Raw genomic sequence first — 21648 nt, 5'->3', positions numbered from 1 at the left:
TGTGTGTGTGTGTGTGTGTGTTGGGGTCTCACTCTGTCGCCCAGGCTGGAATGCAGTGGCATGATCATGACTAGCCACAGCCTCAACCTTGTGGGCTCAGGTGATCTTTCTACCTCAGTATCCCAAGTAGCTGGGACTACAGGCACGTGCTATGTGCTTCGAGTAGCTGGGGCTACAGGCACACCTGGTTAATTTTCCTTAAATTTTTTTGTAGAGACGAGGTCTCCCTATGCTGCCCAGGCTGGTCTTGAACTCCTGGGCTCAAGTGATTCTCCCACCTCAGCCTCCCAAACAGTGCTGGGATTTCAGGCATGAGTCACCACACCTGGCCGCATTCTCACCTTTGTCTTTATCTCTCATGCTGGTCCCTCTGCCTGGGATGCCATTTCTACCTGTCAACTTAGATAAATCCCACTCACCATTAAGTCCCTACTTAAATTTCTTCCCATTTCTATAGCCGTCACCTACTTGTGGTATTAAAGTTCGTTGCTCAGACATCTGTCACCCAAAACTGTAATGTAAGCTCCTTGAGGGGGAAGATCTTTCATTTCTATTCCAATTACATAGCACAATGCCTACAGAGTCCTAAGTGTCCTGGAAAGCTTTTTTGAGCTACATTATTGCATAATGAGTGCTATCTTTCGACTGGACTCTGGATTAGAACATCTGGATAAAGAGGAATATGAAAAGAATACTTAGGAATAAGATTAACCAAGGAGGTGAAAGATCTATATGCTTAAAACTATAGGACATTGATGAAAAAATTTGAAGATGACACAAATAAACAGAAAGGACTGGAAGAAGTAACATTTGTTAAAATGTTCATACTATCCAAAGTGATTTACAGATTTACTGTAATCCTTATCAATATTCCAATGACATTTTTCACAGAAATAGAAAAAGCAATCCTAAAATTCATATGGAATCACAAAACCCCTCAAATATCCAAAGCAATCTTGAGCAAAACAAAACAAAGTCAGCGGCATCAGATTGTGCGATTTCAAAATCTACTTCAGGCTGGGAGTGGTGGCTCATGTTTGGTAATCCCAGCACTTTGGGAGACCAAGGTGGGAGGACTGCTTGAGCCCAGGAGTTTGAGATCAGCCTGGGCAACACAGCAAAATCTCGTCTCTACAAAAAATTAAAAAATTAGCCAGGTGTGGTGGCACTTGCCTGTAGTCCCAGTTACTCGGGAGGCTAAGGTGGAAGGATCCCCTGAGCCCAGGAGATAGAGGCTGCGATGATCATACCACTGTACTCCAGTCTGGACAATAGAGTAAGAACTTGACTCAAAGAAAAAAGAAAAAAAAAAAAAATCAATGTAAAGCTATAGTAATCAAAACAGCACAGTACTGGCATAAAAACAGGCACATAGGCCCATGGTACAGAGTAGAGAACCCAGAAATAAATGCACATATTTATGATTGATTTTCAACAGAGATGCCAGGAACACACAATGGGGAAAGGACAGTCTCTTCAATGGATGGTGCTAAGAAAACTGGACATCTATACACAGAAGAGTAAAATCAGACTCTCATTTCACACCACATACAAAAATCAACTCCAAATGGATTAAAGACCTGAAACTATAAAACTAACAGAAGAAAACGCAGAGGAAAAGCTCCATGACATAGGTCTGGGCAATGATTTTTAGGTATGAATTCAAGAGCACAAGCAACAAAGGTGAAGACACACAGATGGGATTACATCAAACTGAATAGCTATACACCAAAGGAAATAATCACTAGTTCAGAGACAACCTGTGAAATGAGAACATACCTGCAAACATACATATGATAAAGGGTTCATACTCAAAATGTATAAGGGATTCAAACAACTCAATAAGAAAACAAAACCTGATCTTTAAAATGGGCAAAGGACCTGAATAGACATTTCTTAAAAGAAGACATACAAGACTGGGTGCAGAGGCTCACACCTGTAATCCCGGCACTTTGGGAGGCCAAGGCGAGAGGATTGCCTGAGCCCAAGAAGTTTGAGACCTGCCCTGGGCAACATAGCAAGACTCATCTCTGGAAAAAAAAAAAAATGTGTGTGTGTGTGTGTGTGTGTGTGTATTATATATATAATACGTACATAAATTAGCCAGATGTGGTGGCACACGCCTGTAGTACCACCTACTGGGGAGGCTGGGGAGGAAGAATCACCTGAGCCCAGGAGGTCAAGGCTACAGTGAACTGTGATCATGGCAATATACTTCAGCCTGGGCAACAAAGTGAGACCTCAACTTTAAAAAAACCATACAAATACATTCTCTCCTCTTTACCTTTCCTTACCTCTTCATACTGGTCCCTCTGCCTGGGATGCCAACAGGTGTATGAAAAACGTTCAATATCTCTACTTATCAGGGAAATGCTAATTAAAACCACAAAGAAGAGATGTCACTATACACCTGTCAGAACGGTTATCATCAAAAAGATAAAAGAGAACAAGTGCTGATGAGGAGGCGGAAAAAAAGGGAACTCTGACACAGGTTAGGGGGAACTTACATGAGTGCAGCCATTATAGAAAGCAGCATGGAGGCTCCTCAAAACATCAAAAATAGAACGACCATGACCCAGAAGTGCCACTACTCGAGGTATACCCAATGTGATTAGTGTTTTTATAAGAAGAGATGTTATAACAGACAACTTCCATTTCAGCTCTTGAGAGATAGTTTTAACCCTTTTTCTGTCTTAACCTACACTTTAAAGATTTTTTTCTTTTCTTTATAATCCAATTGCATATCTGCATGAGAAATTCTAGAGGCTGTTCCAGAGGCTGACCTTGGAATAACAGAGTATGGAGACCCTCCCACAGCAGGGTTCTCCAATGTTTAGAGGTTACCTCAAGGTGAGTAATCTACAACCTGGCCACAACTGGGATGACATCAGCTAGCTGTCCAGGAGGACAACACTTCAGGATAGCCATAGAAGCAAGATCTGCTCCTGGATACACTTATTCCATTCTTTCCCTTTACAATTCCCCATTCTTGGCCGAACATTCTGAAATGTTTTTTGAGGCATGAATCTGACATTTCCCCACGTGCCATAGCTTGGAATTAAATCACCTTCCTTTCCACCTGGGCAACATAGAGAGACCTTGTCCCTAAAAAAAATTTTTTTTAATAAAAAATAAATAAATAAAAATTAGCCAGGTATGGTGATGTGTACCTGTAGTCCCAGCTACTCAGAAGGCTGAGATGAAAGGATCACCTGCGCCCAAGAGGTCGAGGCTATGGTGAGCCGTAATAGTCCCACTGCACTCCATCCTGGGTGATAGAGTGAGACTCCGACTCAAAAAGAAAAAAAAAAATCACCTACCTTCCACTACACCTCATACTTGTTCATTTCCACCTGCAAGCAATGAGCAGCAGAACTTGCTATTAGCAAGTGTGTAAGCCACACAGGCTGCAGTGAACAAAGCAGAAAAGTGAGTCAAAGCAGAAAAAGGGCAGTCATCTGCAAGCCAAGGCCACAGGCCTGAGAGAAAGCCCACCCTTCTAGCACTTGTTTCTTGGACTGCTAACTCCAAAACAATTCCAGTTTTAGAACTGGAAGAAACAATGGAATATCACATACTCTCAGTAAGCGGGCCCTGATCACAGGTCGCATGAGCACAAGGGTAGGAACTGAAGACACTGGCACTGCTTGGGGGCTGGGGGGACGTGGGAAGCAACGGGCTGGGGAGAGAGCACCATCAGGGGAGAACAGGCCCGCTAGAAGCCCACACCTCACCTGCATGCAGTTTATTTATGCAGCAAATCCTCCCCATGTACCCTACAACTCTAAAATTAAAAAAACAAAATAAAAAGAACTGTGAGAAAATGAATGTCTGTTGTTTAAGCCAACCCGACTGTGGTATTTTGTCATGGCAACCGTATCAAACTAAGACAGCAACTTCATTGGTAAACTAGGACTTTACACTGCATGCCAGGCCCTGTTCTTAGTTCTTTACAAATGTTTAAACACCTAACCACCTTTCCAGCAGTGTCAGTGAACCACTATGGGCACGAGGAGAGGAGATGTGCCATTTTTCCCTGGGGTGGGAAGTGGGAACTCAAAGCCAATATAGTTTGAGGGGAGACACCCCTAAAAGCCATGTCTCCTTCCTCAAGTGGGTCTCAGAGGTGGAAATGATGATGATTAATAATAAAAACAGTAGGCCAGGCTCAGTGGCTTAGTCTGTAATCTCGGCACTTTGGGAGGCTGAGGAGAGTGGTTTGCCTGAGTCTGTGGGTTAGAGACCAGCCTGGGCAACTTGGCGAGACCTCATCTCTACAATAAAAATAAAAAAGTTAGCCGGGTGTGGTAGCGCGCACCTGTAGTTCCAGCTACTGGGAAGCCTGAGGTGGAAGGATCGCTGGAGCCCAGCAGGTCGACGCTGGGGTGGCCATGAGCATGCCACTGCACTCCAGCCTGGGTGGACAGAGTGAGACTCAAACTCAAATAACAATAATAATAATAATAACAACAATACTAGGCTAGGTATGGTGACTCTTACCTATATATCTTAGCACTTGATTAGGCAGAGGTGAGAGGATTGCCTGAGCTCAGGAGTTTGAGACCACCCTAGGCAACATGGCAAGACCTAATTTCTACAATAAAATTAAAAAATTAGCCAGGTGTGGTGGTATGCACCCATAGTCCCAGCCAGGTGTGGTGGTATGCACCCATAGTCCTAAAGTGTAGGAGGCTGAGGCAGAAGGATCACCTGAACACAGGAGGTTGAGGTTGCGGTGAGCCTTGTGCCACTGCACTACAGCCTGGGTGACAGAGTGAGATGGCAACTCAAAATAATAATAATAATAATAGTAGTAGTAAAATCTTAGCTAACATTAATTGAGCATGACTGCATACAGGCAAATACCACAAGCATTCTCTCTCATCTCACCACCACAGAAAGCTGCAAATTTAGGTACCGTTTCATTCCTTTTTTTCGCCGAGGAGAAAACATGTTTCAGAAAAGAGAAGTAGGTTGCCCAGCTGGCAAGGAGACGCGGGGTTCAGACCCAGATCCTCCCATCTCCAGATCCTAGCTTGTCACCACCTTGCGTGCTGCTTAAGGAAGCAGGCTAGGGTCACACGCCTGGAGACATGGGGGGCAGGGTTTGAATTTGAAAATGAGTTTGTTCCTAAGGCAAGAGATCAGCAGGGAGCCAGCAAGTTAGATTTTTCGAAAAGCAAAGGTAGCAGGGCACGTGGAAGGGCATTGACAATGACAGGTGCAGACACAACAGTTCTCATTTATCTGGCTCCTCCCACGCATCAGCTTGGAGCTCAGTCACTCTGAGAAGCAGAGGTCTTTGCATTTCCTTTTCATAGACACAGGATCTGAAGTTCAGGGACACTAAGAGATCTGCCCAAGGCTCAAGTGGTGAAATCGGCATGGCAGACCCAGGAGGGTCCCAGTCCTGCACCCGCTTCGGCTCGTCCACTCTGCTTTGTTCGTGCATCGACAATCCCTGCACCCGCCTGGCAGGCACGACCCAAGAATGGATGAGAACCTCCATGCTCTGAACAGACAAGTTGCACATCACACCACAGTCTTTACCAAGATTCAGCCTGGGTCAGGCGTGGCGGCTCACACTTGTAATCCCAGCACTTTGGAAGGCTGTGGCAGGAGGATCACCTGAGCCCAGGAGGTCAAGGTTGCGGTGAACTGTGATCGTGCCACTGCACTCCAGCCTGGGTGACACTCTAGAGTGAGCCCCAAACTAAAAAAAAAAAGATTCAGCTTGAAGTGCTAACACAAAGCAGCTTTCCCCAGAAATGTTCCAAGATGTTCCATGGAAAAAATTACATGGTTAGAAAAGTTTGGAAGTGCTGTCTGTCACCACTCTTCTGCCTCAGACTTCAGTGCACATCATTACCAGATTCTAGAGGTTCTGAGAAGTTCTACAATTTAAAAAAAAATCTGCTTCCCTCATTTAGCCTAAGGTTTGCCCAGTTTATTTGAATCACAGAATTGTTTTTCGTCATGTGTCAGTTAATTTACTGCTCAACACTCTTTTTTTTTTTTCTTTTTTCTTTTTTGAGTTAGCATCTCCATCTGTCGTCCAGGCTGGAGTCCAGTGGCATGATCACAGCTCAGCACAGACTCAGCCTCCTGGGTTCAGGTGATCATTCCTCCCAGCCTCCTGAGTATCTGGGATCACAGGTGTGAGCTACCATGCCGGGTTAATTTTTTGATCTTTTGTAGAGATGAGGTCTTGCTCTGCTGCCTAGGCTGGTCTCAAACTCCTAGGCTCAAGCAATCCTCTCACCTCAGTCTCCCAAAGTGCTAAGATTACAAGTGTGTGGCCAGGCCATGTTTCCTGGCTTTGGCCCCCTTTCCCTACCTTAGGGTGGTGAATCTCCTTTTTCTCTCTCTCTCTCCAATTTCTTTTCTAAATAAACTAAATTTTCTAATCTAAAGTTTAAAAAAAAGATTACAGGTGTGAACCACCATACCCAGCTGCAACACCTTTTAGAGATACTGCAACGTAAGACTGAGGGAAGAAGAGATGCCAGAGACACTTTCTGAAACTAAAAAGCAGACATTTTCCCCTTAAGCATTATCAGGCCCTTTGTTGTTTATATTTAGTTTGCTTTCACCTGAGAACATAAACAGTTAAATCAAAGAGGAGTAACTGAGAGGAGGGAAGGGCTACTTGCATTCCCAACTCCCTTGGCTTCTCCAGCACCAACCCCGCCCCATTCTGTTCCCCAAGTTTCCACCAACGCTTCCCTCTCTGGGGCGGCCTTCCAGCTAGCTACACATAGTGGGAGGTGATTGAAAACTTGCAGCACACCCCTCTCCACAGTGCAGAAGCAGTGACAGGAAGGTATCAGTCACGCCGCCCAGAGCTGGCACATCCCCTAAGATAACAATCTCTCTACCTGTGGGTTAGGCAGGAATGTCTAAAGATATTCCCAGGGGAGAGGGAGGGAGACTGCCATTTAAGATTTTCAGATTGCCCATAAGACTTTTAGAGACTGGGTTGTAGTGGCTCATGCATGTAACCCCAGCACTTTGGGAGGCCAAGATGGGAAAACTGCTTAAGCCCGGGAGTCCAAGACCAGTCTGGGCAATATAGTGAGACCATGTCTCTACAAAAAATGAAAAAATTAGCTGGGTTTAAGGGTGCATGCAGGTAGTCCCAGCTATAGGGGAGGCTGAGATGGGAAAATCACTTGAGCCCAGGAGTTTGAGGCTGCAGTGAGCTGGGTTTGCACCACTGCACTCCACCCTGCCACACACACACACACACACACACACACACACACAAAGGATCAGGAAGGGGAAAGGAGACAGAGGAGGAGGAGAAGACTGCATAAGCTCACCCAACAAAATATGTCAAATGTCATATCAATATCTCTCCCAACACCTTTAGGTGGAGGTTCTGGGCTGCAACGTTCCTGTGTGCAATAACAGGTCCCCAGCTACAACCCCAACAAAAGCCAGTTCAGGCGCCAGTAGTGGCAGGCTCTCTCCTTACCCACTCGGAAGATCAGGTCGTCTTCGATGGGGTTCTCTTTTCGTTTCCCAGTGCTGTACATGCTGGCGGGTCTTTTCACAGCTTTCTGCTTGACGTGGCCACTGCCAGGGGACTTCACACGCCTCTTGACACCTTCGGTGGTGGGAGACACATCGGCGGACCGGATCACTTTCAGCTTGAAGGGGCTGCCGCGGATGTGCTGGTCGTAGAGCCTCAGGGAGAGGGTGAAGTCCCCTTCCTTCTGGACCGTGTACAGAAACTCATAGGTGCCGTTTTTGTTGTCTAGGATCTCCCCGTCCGCCACGCTGCCGTCGGGGGTGCTGAGCTCCGCGGTGATGTAGGCGTTGCCGGTCTTGCACAGCTCGCCGTCCTTATCCTTGGTGGTGATGGTGACCGACATGGGCTGCCCGATGATAGTCTGCCGCAGCCCCTCACCGGTGGCCACCGTCTCCGAGGCCACGGCGTTGGTGGTAAGAATGGTCCCGAGGTTGTGGATGGACTTCTTCAAGCCCTCGGTCTCCACGATGAAGTCCAGCTGGTCGTTCTCCCTCGGGTGGAGGGGGAAGTCCTGGTCGGCCAGCTCGTTCAGCTTCTCGCTCATCTGCTTCTTCACCAGCAGCACCTCAGTCTCCGTGCCATGGTTGAGGGCCTGCGCCGTGAAGTTGCTGCAGCTCTTGATGCTCTCCTGGCCCTGGAGCAGCGTGTCCAGCTGCGACTGCAGGACCTGCCGGGAAACCCGAGTTCTGGTGAGCGCTTCCTGCAGGGCGGGGCGCAGCCGCTGGGACGCGCCGCTGGGGCAGTGCCCTCGGCTGGCAAGGAGGAGCGTCTACACCCGCCCAGGCAGGTGGCTAGGAGCAGGGGGAACTTCGGTGAACCGGGAGAACCCAGTTATACCGCAAAATTCTAAAGGGCACTCCCAGGACCTTCTCGAATATTCCCCTCCCCCGCCCTGTCTCTTCCCACGCAGGGATTGGGTCATGTGTACTGGATAGGGGAAAGCAGAAACATCACCACCAAGAACATGGCAAGCTAACTGCTATGCCTGATGCCGGAAACATTCATTTCTTGGTACCTTTCCCCAAGGTCCAAAGCTCCCAGCTCAAGGAACAGAAGAAACTAAGATGGAAACTCTCCACCCCTGAACGCGGCAACCTTTTCATCCCTGGTTTTGTGAGTAGACACGGAGAATTAAACACAGGCTGCAGTCAGGGCTCACCTTGAAGTTGACTAACTGGTTGGTGTGGGTGAGAGAGCAATTAAAAGATTATTTCACATTATAATTGAGGGAAGGAAAACAATCCAGTTGAACCCTAAATTCTAAAAGCATGACATTATATTCAATCTGTCCTCTGGTCAAATTATAAACTAACACTTGAAGTCACCGAATCACAGAGTTTTGCTGAAAAAAAGAAAGAAAAAAAAATAGCTGGATATTCCATTAAGTGAAAACTATGGTTTCCTGTACAACGGTGACACTTCAAGACCCACTCAGGTCCCCTGTGCTGTTATTAGGACACAATAAGCTAGTGCCTTGAAGTGCCCTTGAGATCAGTCTCCTATGGGACAGCTGCCAGGATGACTGGAGTCTTACTTTGTGTTTGAGGCCATAGTTGACTTCCAGTTCCATGAGAAGCACACTCTTGCGCACATTTAACGTCTTCTGGAGCTCGTCAAAGGTGGAATGGATGTCGTCCACGATGCTGGCCTTTTGGTTGGTTAACTGATGGATGATTTCTGAGATGAACTGAAGAGCAGAATCTATTTCTGGGAGCCTGGGTGGAACAGTTGTTAAAGATCATTATTTAACCTCCTCAACCTGGAAATATTCCCCAAACCTATCTAAATGCTTTATTTTGTAAAAAAGAAAAAAACCACATTTTTCTATACCTTTCATCATCTTTGAAAAGAAGATGTCAAATGAATAAGGCATAATGACTGCCTTTGAGAGAAGAGAGCTGAGGGTCCATGTCAATTTCAATCTACCTTCAATCAATCTAATTTTAATAATTAAGGGCTCAAACGCTTGAAGTTCTGAAAAGCCATTCTGGCCAGAACATTCTTTGTTGCAGGGGCTGTCTGGCACATGGTAGGATGTTTAATGGTATCCTGTCCCCTACCAGCTGCCAATAAACACTCCCCTCCCCTCCAAATGTCTTCAGGGATTGCCAAATGTCTCCTGGGGGGTATAATCACCCATGGCTGAGAACCACTATTCTAAATATATAGCTGGGTCTTTTTCCCAGCAGCCACACAGAAAACATCCAGTCTCAAGGTCTCCTGGGAACTTTTTGTAAGTTTCCAAATTCTTTTAATTAGTGTAGAACAACCACACTTTTCTCACTAGGGCTATTGGTGAAGAGATTTATTTGTCTACTTTTCAGCTGTCTAGTTCCTCTCTTCGGTGTTTCTCATGTACGATGCAGCTACTCTGTTCCTTAATTTATGTGCCAAAGAAGGAACCTGGAAGTGAGAAAACAAAGAAAACAGAGCAATCACTGCTCACACCATTCTGCAGGACTCAGACAGAAAGGAGTCCGTCATAGCCGACAAAATGGCCTGTAAGTGTTTCAAGAACAGCAGCTAAAAAAAATGTTTTAACAACCAACCAGACAAATAAAAAGGCCAGGCACAGTCCTCATACATGTAAACCTAGCACTTTGGGAAGTCCAGGCAGGAAGATTGCTTGAGTCCAGGAGTTCAAGCCCAGCCTAGGCAACATAGCGGGGGTGGGGGAGAGAGAAAAAAAATTAGGCTGGGCTTGTGGCTCACACTTGTAATCCTAGCACTTTGGGAGGCTGAGGTGGGAGGATTTCTTGAGCACCGTAGTTCGAGATCAGCCTGCGCAACGTGGTAAGACCTTGTCCCTCAAAAAAATTTTTTAAATAGTCAGGCTTAGCATGCATGCCTGTAATCCCAGCTGCTTGGAAGGCTGAGGCTGGAGGATCACTTAGGCCTGGGAGTTTGAGACTGTGGTGAGCTGTGATCATACCACTGCACTCCAGCCTGGTTGACAGAGTAAGACTGTGGCTCAAAACAAAAACAAAAACAAAAACCACCACCACCAAAATAACAGCAACTAAGAAACGTTCCTCAGAGAGTCTGGTTTCAGGCATGAGTTCCAGTGATCTCCTGAGTGCATTTTCTTTGAGTGCACTTTAATTCATGTAAGATACTAAACAAAAAAGCCACTACTCATAACATAAGGAGGTTGAAATTTTTCCAAGGGACAGGGAACAGCCTCCATCACTCCCTAGTTTATGACAAGAGACCTATGATCAAAGAATTCATTTATGACCCACAGCCCGATACCCCAAGGGTAACATGAACCTACTCTATACTGAGACCATGAGCCCAGGCTTCATGCACAGGCGGCCAGTTGGGGACCCGAGGGAGGGGTGCCATACCTTTTGTTGACAGCATCCAGCTGGACCTGGAGCGAGGCCTTGTGCTGCTCCACCACGTCCTTGAGGGGGACAGTGGGGTGCTCCGCGTGCTCCCCCTCCGTGCACTCCCGACACATGGCGGTCTCACAGGACTGGCAGTAAAATTCCATCACCTGCGGATAACACAAGCACATTCCTGGTCTGCCACCGGCTGAGTGCTTACTCTGCACTGAACTTTCCTTGCATTCGCTCACTTAGTTCTTGCCTCCACACCAGGAAGTCAGCATCATGAAGGCCAGCTTCACAGTGGAAAAGGAAGGGTACATTTTTAGGTGCCAGGTCTCAAACAGAGGTGGTGCTGACTCCAAAGCCACCGCTATACTCATAAAACCAGCTTCTGGGTGACCACTTTCCCAAGGCAGCACAGTGTAGGGCTGTGGTTCTCAAACCTTTTTGTCTGAAGACCCCTTTATAAATAACCGAGCACTGCAAGAGAGCTTTTGTATATATGGGTTATAGCTATAGATAGTCTTCATATGAAAAAGTGAAACTGATGACATTTTTTCAGTATTTATTAATTTATTTAAAGCAATAATAGGTCCATTAAATCTTAATATGAATAATGTAGTTTATGAAAAATAAATATATATTTGATGTAATATTGTTCACCTTCTTTTTTTGAGTAAGAGCTAAGGACTCTATTGTCCAGGCTGGTGTGCGGTGGCATGATCACGGCTCACTGCAGCCTCAACCGCCTGGACTCAGGTGATCCTTCCACCTCAGCCTCCACCTTGCGTATGTCTTGCTATGTTGCGTAGCCTTACCTCAAACTCCTGGCTTAAACAATCCTCCTGCCTTGGCCTCCCAAAGTGCTGGGATTACAGGCATGAGCCAATGCACCTGGCCTGACATCTAGATTCTTGTATCCACTTCTGCAGTCTGCCTGTTGTGATAGTACACGTCACACAGCCTCTGGAAAACTACATTGTACATTCATCAGACAATAAGAGAGAAAAGGGGAACTAATGTGTTTCTATGACTATGAATATAGTATTGACCTTGTGACCCCTGGAAGTGTCTGAGGACCCATGAGGGTTCCTGGACCACACTTTGAGAACTGCTACTGTTTAGATAAGATAAGCTGGACAGAGCAGTCTGTATCCTGGCTTTGCCATATATTTAGCTGAATGACCTTGAGCAAATTATTCAACCTCACTGTGTCTCAATTTCTTCCTCTCTCAAATGGAGACAGTAACAGTAGCCTACCTCACAGGGATGCTATGAGGATTCAGCAGGTTAGTATGCACAAAGGACTCAGATGACACCTGGCACAGGCACATACGTCCTTAATAAGTAGTAGCTGCTGTGATAATGATGACAATGACATCATCTACTTACCTGAAAACAAAACCACCTTATTCTGACCATGCGGAACTCTCAGTACGATATAACATATAGCCAGAAAGTTAGCTTCCTTATAGAGACACTTCCTTGTTCTTTTAGTTAGAAGTAACAAAATTCTCTGCATATGTATTCTCAAAACACTTGTGGGGGGCGGGTGAGGACTTTTTCTTTTTAGATAACACACATACAGTAAAGGGCATCCATCCTAACGCAGCTTGGTAGGTTTTCACAAAGTGGAGGCACCCACAAAAGCATTTTTATTTATACCCCATTTATGATATATTTAAATGATTTTAAGTTCTTGAGCACAGGACTCTCCCCTGAAGAGCCTGGAGAATCCTCTGTGTTTAGTTGGTACTCAAGAACACTGCTAAATGTGGGAGTAAGAGGGGGCTTGGTCATGAATCAGTTGGCATGCCCAAAGGCCAAAGGATACCGCCTTCCTCATCAGAACTTACTATTCTATTTATTTTTTTAAAGATGAGGTCTCGCTCTGTTGCTCAGGCTGCCCTCAAACTCCTAGACTCAAGCAATCCTTCCCGCTTGAGCCTCCCAAAGTGCTGGGATTACAGGCGTGAGCCAACACGCCTGGTCTAGGACTCATTATTTTACATAGTACCTTCTAGAGCTGATTTTCCAGGAATAACACACTCAGTTTGCTGATACTACATGTGTGTTTTGGAAGTAATCTTTTGTGATGAACCAAATCCAGATACAAGTCCTTTAAAACCATCACCAAGATAATTTTAAATTTCACGTAAAGTCATAGTTAAAAGTAGGCACAGGTCGGGCTTGGTGACTCAGTCTGTAACCCCAGCACTTTGGGAAGCCGAGGAGAATGGATTGCCTGAGCCCGCGAGTTCGAGACCAGCCTGGGCAACTTGGCAAGACCTTGTCTCTACAATAAATCAAAAATTAGCTGGGCATGGTAGCGCATGCCTATAGTTCCAGCTACTTGGAAGACTGAGGCAGAAGGATCGCCAGCCCAGCAGGTCGACTCTGGGGTGACTATGAGTGAGCTACTGCACTCCAGCCTCGGCAACAGAGTGAGACTTCAATCAAAAATAAGTAAATGAATAAAAGCAGGCACAAAGTAAGCTAGGTGTTTGAAAACACTTTTTTGTGGTCATATAAAGATTTCTTTTCATGTACTTTACTTCCACACAGATCTTTTAGAAATAGACTTGAGACTTCAATCGGAAGTTTCCTTTCCTTATCTATCCTGTGCTCAAAAACATTTCTTTACAATGTATTTTATTTTTTTGAGTTTGAGTCTCACTCTGCTGCCCAGGCTGAAGTGCAGTGGCACACTCAAGGCCACTGCAACCTACTGGACTCAGGCAATCCTTCTGCCTCAGCCTTCCAAGAAGCAGGAACTATAGGCATGCACCACCACACTCGGCTAATTTTTTAGATTACTGTAGAGAGAAAGTCTCCCCCCAAGTTGCCCAGGCTGGTCTTGAACACCTGGGCTCAGGCAATCCTCTCACCTCTGCTTTCCAAAGTGCTGGGATTACAGGCATGAACTACCGTACCCAGCTATAATGCACTTTAATTAAAAAACCTCAAATGAAAATTCAAATAGCCCATGGAAAGACTATGATACGGGTCATTTCACATCTTATTTTAGTTCAAGTTTGTTACAATCCAGTAGAAAGTGCTTTTTGATCATTATTTGATGAAGGACTATATCAGACCAGGGATTCTTCCAAAGTATCTCTCCAGTGAAAGTCAGCTCCAGCCAGGCTTGGTGGTTCAGCCTGTAATCCCGCGCCTTTGGGAGGCTGAGGTGAGTGGATTGCCTGAGCCCGTGGGTTCGAGACCTGCCTGGGCAGCGAGACCTCATCTCTACAATAAATCAAAAAATCAGCCGGGCGTGGTAGCGCATGCCTGTAATTCCGGCTACTTGGAAGGCTGAGGCGGAAGGATCGCCGGAGCCCAGCAGGTCGAGGCTGCGGTGGCCGGGAGCGGCCACTGCACTCCAGTTTGGGTGACAGAGTGAGACTCCAACTCAAAAAAAAAAAAAAGAAAGTCAGCTCCGAGAGAAGACTGCATTTTCAGTTGTGTTTGGACGTTTCACCATATTGGTTACCATCATGTGCTCAGGAATAGAATGACCTAAAGTTATACATGGTATCAACAAATACTTGACAACAATATATAAGCCCCACATAATAAATATTTTGCTCATTTTTGAAAAAATTCTCAATCCAAAAAGTTTTCTGTTTTTTAAAGAGTTGGGGGAAAGAAGGATAAAAGAGCGTTTCTCACAAAATCCTGAGATTTCTTTCAGAAAAACTTTATCCCCAGGGGTCCTGTGAAGACTGAGGTTCTTTGTTACATCATGTCATCTATCAAAGGTGGTTTACTTTTACCAGAATATTTTATTTCTAGATTATATATAACTAGATTATCATGGTCAGTGCTCATGAAGTCCCTTTAAAGCAGGCTGTCCCTGTCAGTCATATGTAGCAGAGGACAACCCAAAAATAGAATGTGAAAAGACTTTTTCTCTCAAGTTATTTAGGGTGTTGGAGCCAATATACATGTCTGGTCTGGGGGAATATGCCACATTAATGATGCTTATTCTGTCCACCAGCACACTTCCCAAGTCAATCAAGGCCAGCACTAGTTTTCCACATCTTCCTTGAAAGAAGGGAACACAGCCTCATGTCTAGGATGGGACTAGATCAAAAGCCAATTTTATGTGGGAATCAGCGTTCCTATAGTATCTAAAAGGCACAAATACCATACCATATTAGTTGCATTTTCTTGTCTGAGTTGATGTTCCCCACCAGTATGAGGCATGAAGCGCACAGGATATTCATTGGAAGAGAGAAAATGGTGCAAAATATGGAGTCACTAAGTATGTACAAATCCTAAAAACCAGAGCCCATCATCTAGGAGAAAGACTCAGCACAAGTTACTATTACTAACCCTTTTAAAAACTTATATTTTGAAGATGGGGCGAGGCAGGGTCGGGGGCAGAGATAAATAAATGAAAAAAAAAAGCCCCAAAAAACCATATTTTAAAGCAATTGATTGCAGAGGAGTGACATTACTGAAAATAGCAGAGTATGCTGTCATATTACTAGTAGGTAACTAATTTACTGAAATAGACTTCAGTAGCCACATGTGACAACAATTACAAACTTTATAAAGTTAGTTGTAATAATAAAAAGGGGTGTGAAAAATTAAAAAATAAATTCATTCAGAAAAGTCACTAAACAACAAAAACCACAATAAGGAGCAACAAAAACTCTCTTCCCTAGGTAAGAGAGACAGTCTGGTTTCCAGAGCTGCCACATTATAATACAATATAATGTTCAGTTTCCAATGGAAAAATTGAGACATACAAAAAAAAGAAAAGAAAGCATGGTCCACATAGAGTAAAAGAAATTAATAGAAACTGTTTCTGAGGAAGCCCAGATTCAACTCACTGGACTTTAACTCTTTTCTATATGCTCATAGAACTGAAAGAAGCCATATATACAGAACCAAAGAAGACTGTAAGAACACTGTCTCATAAAAAGAGAATATTAATATAAATTATAGAAAAAAGTTCAATAAAAATATTCTGGCGTTGAAAAGTATAATAACAGAAATGAAAAATGCACTAGAGGGGTTCCACAGATTTGAACAAGTAGAAGAAATAACCACTGAACTTGAAGATAGAACAATTGAGACTATGTAGTCTGAGAAGCAGAAATAAAAAAGAATGAAGAAAAGTTAACAGAACCTAAGAGGGCCTAGGGGACACCAACATGTGTACCAAATATGCCTGATGAAAGTTCTGAAAGGAGAGAAAAGAGAGAAAGGGGAAGAAATGATATTTGAAAAAATAATGGCAGCAAACTTCCCAAATGTAATGAAAGACACAAATCTACACATCCAGAAAGATTAATAAAGTTCAAACAGGTAACTCAAAAAGATCCAAACCAAGATGCATTATAACCCAACTGCTGAAAGACGACACCAAAGAGAATCCTAAAGCAGTAAGAGAGAAGTGATTCTTTATGTACAAGACTTTCCATAAGACTAACAGTAGATGTCTCATCAGAAACTGGGGAGCCAGAAGCCAGTGGAATGACATAGTCAATCTGCTGGGGAGAGGGAAGGAAGAGAGATTTGTCAACCAATAATTATGTATCTGACAAAACTATCTTTCAAATATGAAGGAGGAATTAAGACATTATCAGAAACACAAAAACTGAGAGTTTGTTGCTAGTATACCTGTCCTACAAGACATGCTAAAGGGACTCCTGCAAGCTGATCTGAAGATACTACACAATGACATGAATTCACATTAAAAAAACAAAAGGACACAGGTAAAGTTAACCAAATATATAAATATGTCATTATTATGTGTTTTTTATTTTTATTTTATTTATTTATTTATTTATTTTTTGAGTTGGAGTCTCACTCTGTCACCCAGACTGGAGTGCAGTGGCCTCTCCTGGCCACCGCAGCCTTGACCTGCTGGGTTCCGGCGATCCTTCCGCCTCAGCCTTCCGAGTAGCTGGAATTACAGGTGTGTGCTACGACGCCCAGCTGATTTTTTATTGTAGAGATGAGGTCTCACCAAGTTGCCCAGGTGGGTCTCGAACCCGCGGGCTCAGGTAATCCACTCACCTCAGCCTCCCAAAGGCGCGGGACTACAGGCTGAGCCACCGAGCCCGGCGTGTTTTTTATTTTTTAACTCCTGTATGATGTAAAATACAACTGCAGAAAACAATATAATCTATAACAATGACAAACCTATGTTGATGGGCATATAGGATATGAATAAGCATTGTATAACAATAATATGTCTAGAGGGAAAGGTTAAATTTAAAAAAGGATTTTGGGTACTCTATAAACTAAGTTGGTATTCATTTGAATTATATTGTTGTAAATTAAAATATTAATTGCAATCCCCATGGAAAACAATAAAACTATACTATATAGTGAAATACATGAGAAAGGAATCAAAGTGGTACACTAAAAATATATATATTAAACATACTCATATACTCTCCATCCAAAGGCCGATAATGGCAGATTAGATTAAAAAACATAATCCAACTATATGTGCTCCATAAGAGACTAAATTTAAATCCAAAGACACAAACAGGTTGAAAGTAGATAAGATATTCCACTCAAACTGTAACCAATAGGAAGACGGAGTGACTATTCTAATATCAGACAAAACAGACTTAAGACAAACATTGTAACTGACAAAAGAGAACAGTACATAACTGGCAAGATGGGCATTATAAAATTTGACAAAACATTAGCTAAACTGACCAAAAACAAAAAGAGAGAAGACACAAATTACTAAAATCAGGAAGCAAAGTAGGGAAAGTATTATTGACAACACAGGAAAAAAAGAATTATAACAATTCTGTGGATAGTTGTATGCCAACAAATTGAATAACTAAGATGAAATGGACAAAATCCGATCAGGCTCAGTGGCTCAGCCTGTAATGCCGCGCTTTGGGAAGCTGAGGTGAGTGAACTGCCTGAGCCCGCGGGTTCGAGACCCACCTGGGCAACTTGGTGAGACCTCATCTCTACAATAAATCAAAAAAATTAGCTGGGAGTGGTAGCACGCACCTGTAGTTCTGGCTACTTGGAAGGCTGAGGTGGAAGGATCACTGGAGCCCAGCAAGACGAGGCTGCAGTGGGAGCGGCCACTGCACTCCAGTCCAGACAGAGTGAGACTCCAACTCAAAAAAAAAAAAAAGAAATGGACAAAAATCCTAAAAATATACAAACTACCAAAACCTACTCAAAGAAGAGATAGAAAGTCTGAAAATGTCAGGCGAGGTGGCTTAAGCCTGTAATCCCAGCACTTGGGAGGCCAAGGCAAGTGAACTGCCTGAGTCCATGGGTTCAAAACCAGCCTAGGCAACATGGTGAAACTCTGTCTCTACAATAAATTAAAATATTAGTGTGGTTGCGCACACTTGTAGTTCCGGCTACTTGGAAGGCTGAGGTGGAAGGATTACCAGAGCCCAGCAGGCTGACGCTGGGGTGGCTGTGAGCGTGCCACTGCACTCCAGCCTGGGTGACAGAGTGAGACTCCAACTCAAAAAAAAAAAAAAAAGTCTGAATAGACCTAGAATAAGTATAGAGATTGAATTGATAATCAGAAAACAAAGAAAAGGCCAGGACCAAATGGCTTCACTGGACAATTCTATCAAACATTTAAAGAACTAACACCAATCCTTCTCAAACTCTTCAAAAAATAAAATACAAATAAAAAATAAAAGAGGGGCAAACACTTCTTAGCTTATTCTATTAGACCAAAACCAAAGACATCAAAGGAAATTACAGACCCTCTTATAAATATAGATTTTAAAACTCCCTAATAAAATAAGAGCAAACTGAATCCAGCTGCATATTAAAAGCATTATATTTCAAGAGCAACTGGAACTTATCCCAAGAATGCAAGAGTGGTTCACATATAAAAATCAGTATGTGTAATATGCCACATTAGTAGAAAGAAGGGGAAGAAAAATATATGATCATCTCAATTGATGTGGAAAAAGGATTTGACAAAATCTAACATCCTTTCATGATAAAAATACTTGTCAAACTACAAACAGAAAGGCATTTCCTCAACCTGATAAAGGGCATTTACAAAAACCCCACAACTAGCATCACACCTTATGGTGACCCCTAAGATCAACAACAAGATGAGGACATTCACTCTCACCACTGCTATTCAACAATGTGGTGAAAGTCCTACCCAGGGCATGTAGGCAAGAAAAAGAAATAAAATGCATTCAAATTAGAGAGGCAAAATTCAGAATTTCTTTATTCAGAAATTACATTCTGAATTATAATAGCATCAAAAATAATATAACATAGCTAGGAATAAGTTTAACCAGGGAGGCATAAGACTTGAACACTGAAAACTACAAAACATTGTTGAAGGAAATTGACAAGACATAGATAATGGAAAGGTACATTTTCATGAATTGAAAATGTAAGACTGGTAAGATAGTAATAGTCTCTGAATTGATTTACAGATTCAGTATGACACCATCAAAATTCCAGCTTTTTTTTTCTTTGAAGTTAATGAGCTATTTTTAAAATTCACATAAAATTGCATGAAACCCTGAATAGCCAAAACAATCTTGAAAAATAACAAAATTGGAGAACTCACACTTTCCAATTTCAAAACTAGTATCTATCGTAATCAAAAACAATGTGGTATGACATGGGGATAGGCATATAGATCAACAAAATCAAATTGAAAATGCAGAAATAAACCCATACATCAATGGTCAATTGATTCTTGACAAAGGATGCCAAGACCACTCAATGGAAAAAATGGTCTTTTAAACAAATGATGTTGAGACAACTGGGTATTCACATGTAAAATAATGACACTGAACTCTTCCTTCAAGCCATATGCAAAAATTTACTCCAGATAGGTAAAAGACCCAAATGTAAGCTAAAACTATACAACTCCTAGAAGAAAACAGGGGTGAAGCTTCATGACCTTGAATTTGGCAATGGAATCTTAGCTATGACACCAAAAACACAAGCAACAAAAGAAAAAAAAATAGATAAATTAAACTTCATTAAATTAACAGTATTTTTTCATCAAAAGACACCAATAATGAAAGTGAATAGAAACCCCAAAGAATGGGAAAAAATATTTGCTAATCATATACCTGAAAAGAGTATAGTGATCGGAAGATATAAAAAAAATTCCTACAACTGAACAACAAAAAGATAAACCCAATTCAAAAAAAGGGTAAAGGACATGAACAGACATTTCTCCAAAGAAGATATGCAGATGGCCAACTAGCACATGCAAATATGTTCCGCATTATTAGTCATTAGAGGAATGCAAATCAAAACCATAATGAGATACCATTTCATACCCACTAGAATGGCTAGAATCAAAAATTTGAATAATAAGTGCTGGTGAGGATGTGGAGAAACTGGAACCCTCATACTTGGCTAGTGGTATTATAAGATGGTGCAGCCACTATCAAAACAGTTTGATGGTTCTTGAGAAAGTTCAACATAGAATTACTGTATGACCCAGCAATTCCACTCCTAGATATAAGTCCAAGAGAATTGAAAATGTATGTCCACACAAAAATTTGTACATGAATGTTTGTAGCAGCACTATTCATAACCACCAAGAAGTGGAAACAACCCAAGTGACCATCAATCGAGGAATGGATAAATTGTAGTATATCTATACAATAGAATATTATTTAGCCATAAAGAGTTACCAATAAATGCTACAGCATGGATGACCTTGAAAACATGCTAGGTGATAGTAGCCAGACTCAAAAGGCCATGCATTGTATGATTCCATTTAAATCAAATGTCCATAAAAGGTAAATCCATTGAGGCAGACTGCAGACTAGTGGGTGCTAAGGATTAGTGAGAGGAGAGAATGGGGAGAGGAGCTTCATGGACATGGAGTTCATTTCTGGGGTAATCAAAATTCTGGAATTAGTGGTGATGTTTGTACAGCTTTGTGAATATACTAAAAATCATGAATTATACATTTAAAAATGGTTGAAATGTTGGATTTTATGTTATGTAAATTTTACTTAAAAAAAAATTGTCTGTGGTTTTGAACAGACAGCAGCAGACCTGTCTGGGTTACCATCCCCTGTTCAAAATTCTAAGTGTGTCTTGGAAAGCCAAGGTCCTGAAATCATGTGAAGTGTCCACAGTTGGTCATTGTCAGAGCCCTGTGCTTGAGTTCCCACAGTTTTGGCTCAAGCTGAGGGCTGACTATGGGAGGCGTGCAACTCTGCTGGGTTCATTCATGGCATCCTTCCCAGTGAGATGACGCCAGTGCTCCCAGGGTGGGTGGGCAGGCCACAGGCCAGGACGAGCTTATAATTGTTAATGGGTAGTCACTGTTTATGTTCATGAAAGAGGAAACTGGTAGGACCATAAGCATCCCTAACATGAAAAGGATGGTCAAGACCTTGCAGCCAACTCTGAGGATTTCCTAAGGGCACTGGCAATTGGTTCTGACAGGGCAGGTGGCAACTTGGTGGCAGGGCATTCTTTTTTTTTTTAATCAGAGTCTCACTCTGTTGCCTAGGTTGGAGTGCAGCGTCATTCTCACAGCCACCGCAGCCTTGACCTGCTGGGCTTAAGTGATCCTTCTGCCTCAGTCTTCCAAGTAGCTGGAACTAAAGGCATGTGCCACCACGCCCAGCTAATTTTTTTATTTACTGTAGAGATAAGGTCTTGCCAAGTTGCCCAGGCTGGTCTCGAACCCGTGGGCTCAGGCAATCCTCTCACCCTGGCCTCCCAAAGTGCTGGGATTATAGGAGTGAGTCACTGTGCAGGGTAGCAAGGCATTCTTTTTTTTTTTTTTTTTTTTTTTGTGAGTTGGAGTCTCACTCTGTC

The 21648-nt window shown here is 43.1% G+C and overlaps 1 protein-coding gene across 5 annotated transcripts in view; it reads right to left on the bottom strand.

The window, feature by feature from the left end:
• The window catches only part of TRIM2 (tripartite motif containing 2), an 88658-nt gene that overhangs the window by 37622 nt on the left and 29388 nt on the right, over positions 1-21648 (bottom strand). For all 5 annotated transcript variants that reach the window (XM_008071902.2, XM_008071901.2, XM_021719516.1 and 2 more), the window contains 3 exons: positions 10882-11033; positions 9069-9249; positions 7478-8201 (listed from right to left, as the gene is read on the bottom strand). In XM_008071902.2, coding sequence (XP_008070093.1) covers positions 7478-8201; positions 9069-9249; positions 10882-11033 — 1057 coding nt within the window. The remainder of the gene's footprint in view (positions 1-7477; positions 8202-9068; positions 9250-10881; positions 11034-21648) is intronic.

Source organism: Carlito syrichta, unplaced genomic scaffold, assembly GCF_000164805.1.
Source record: "Carlito syrichta isolate Samal-C Ts95f unplaced genomic scaffold, Tarsius_syrichta-2.0.1 Scaffold314788, whole genome shotgun sequence".
Classification (NCBI taxonomy): domain Eukaryota; kingdom Metazoa; phylum Chordata; class Mammalia; order Primates; family Tarsiidae; genus Carlito; species Carlito syrichta.
The sequence above is the reverse complement of the archived record's forward strand: the minus strand, read 5'-3'. Positions and strand labels throughout refer to the sequence as shown.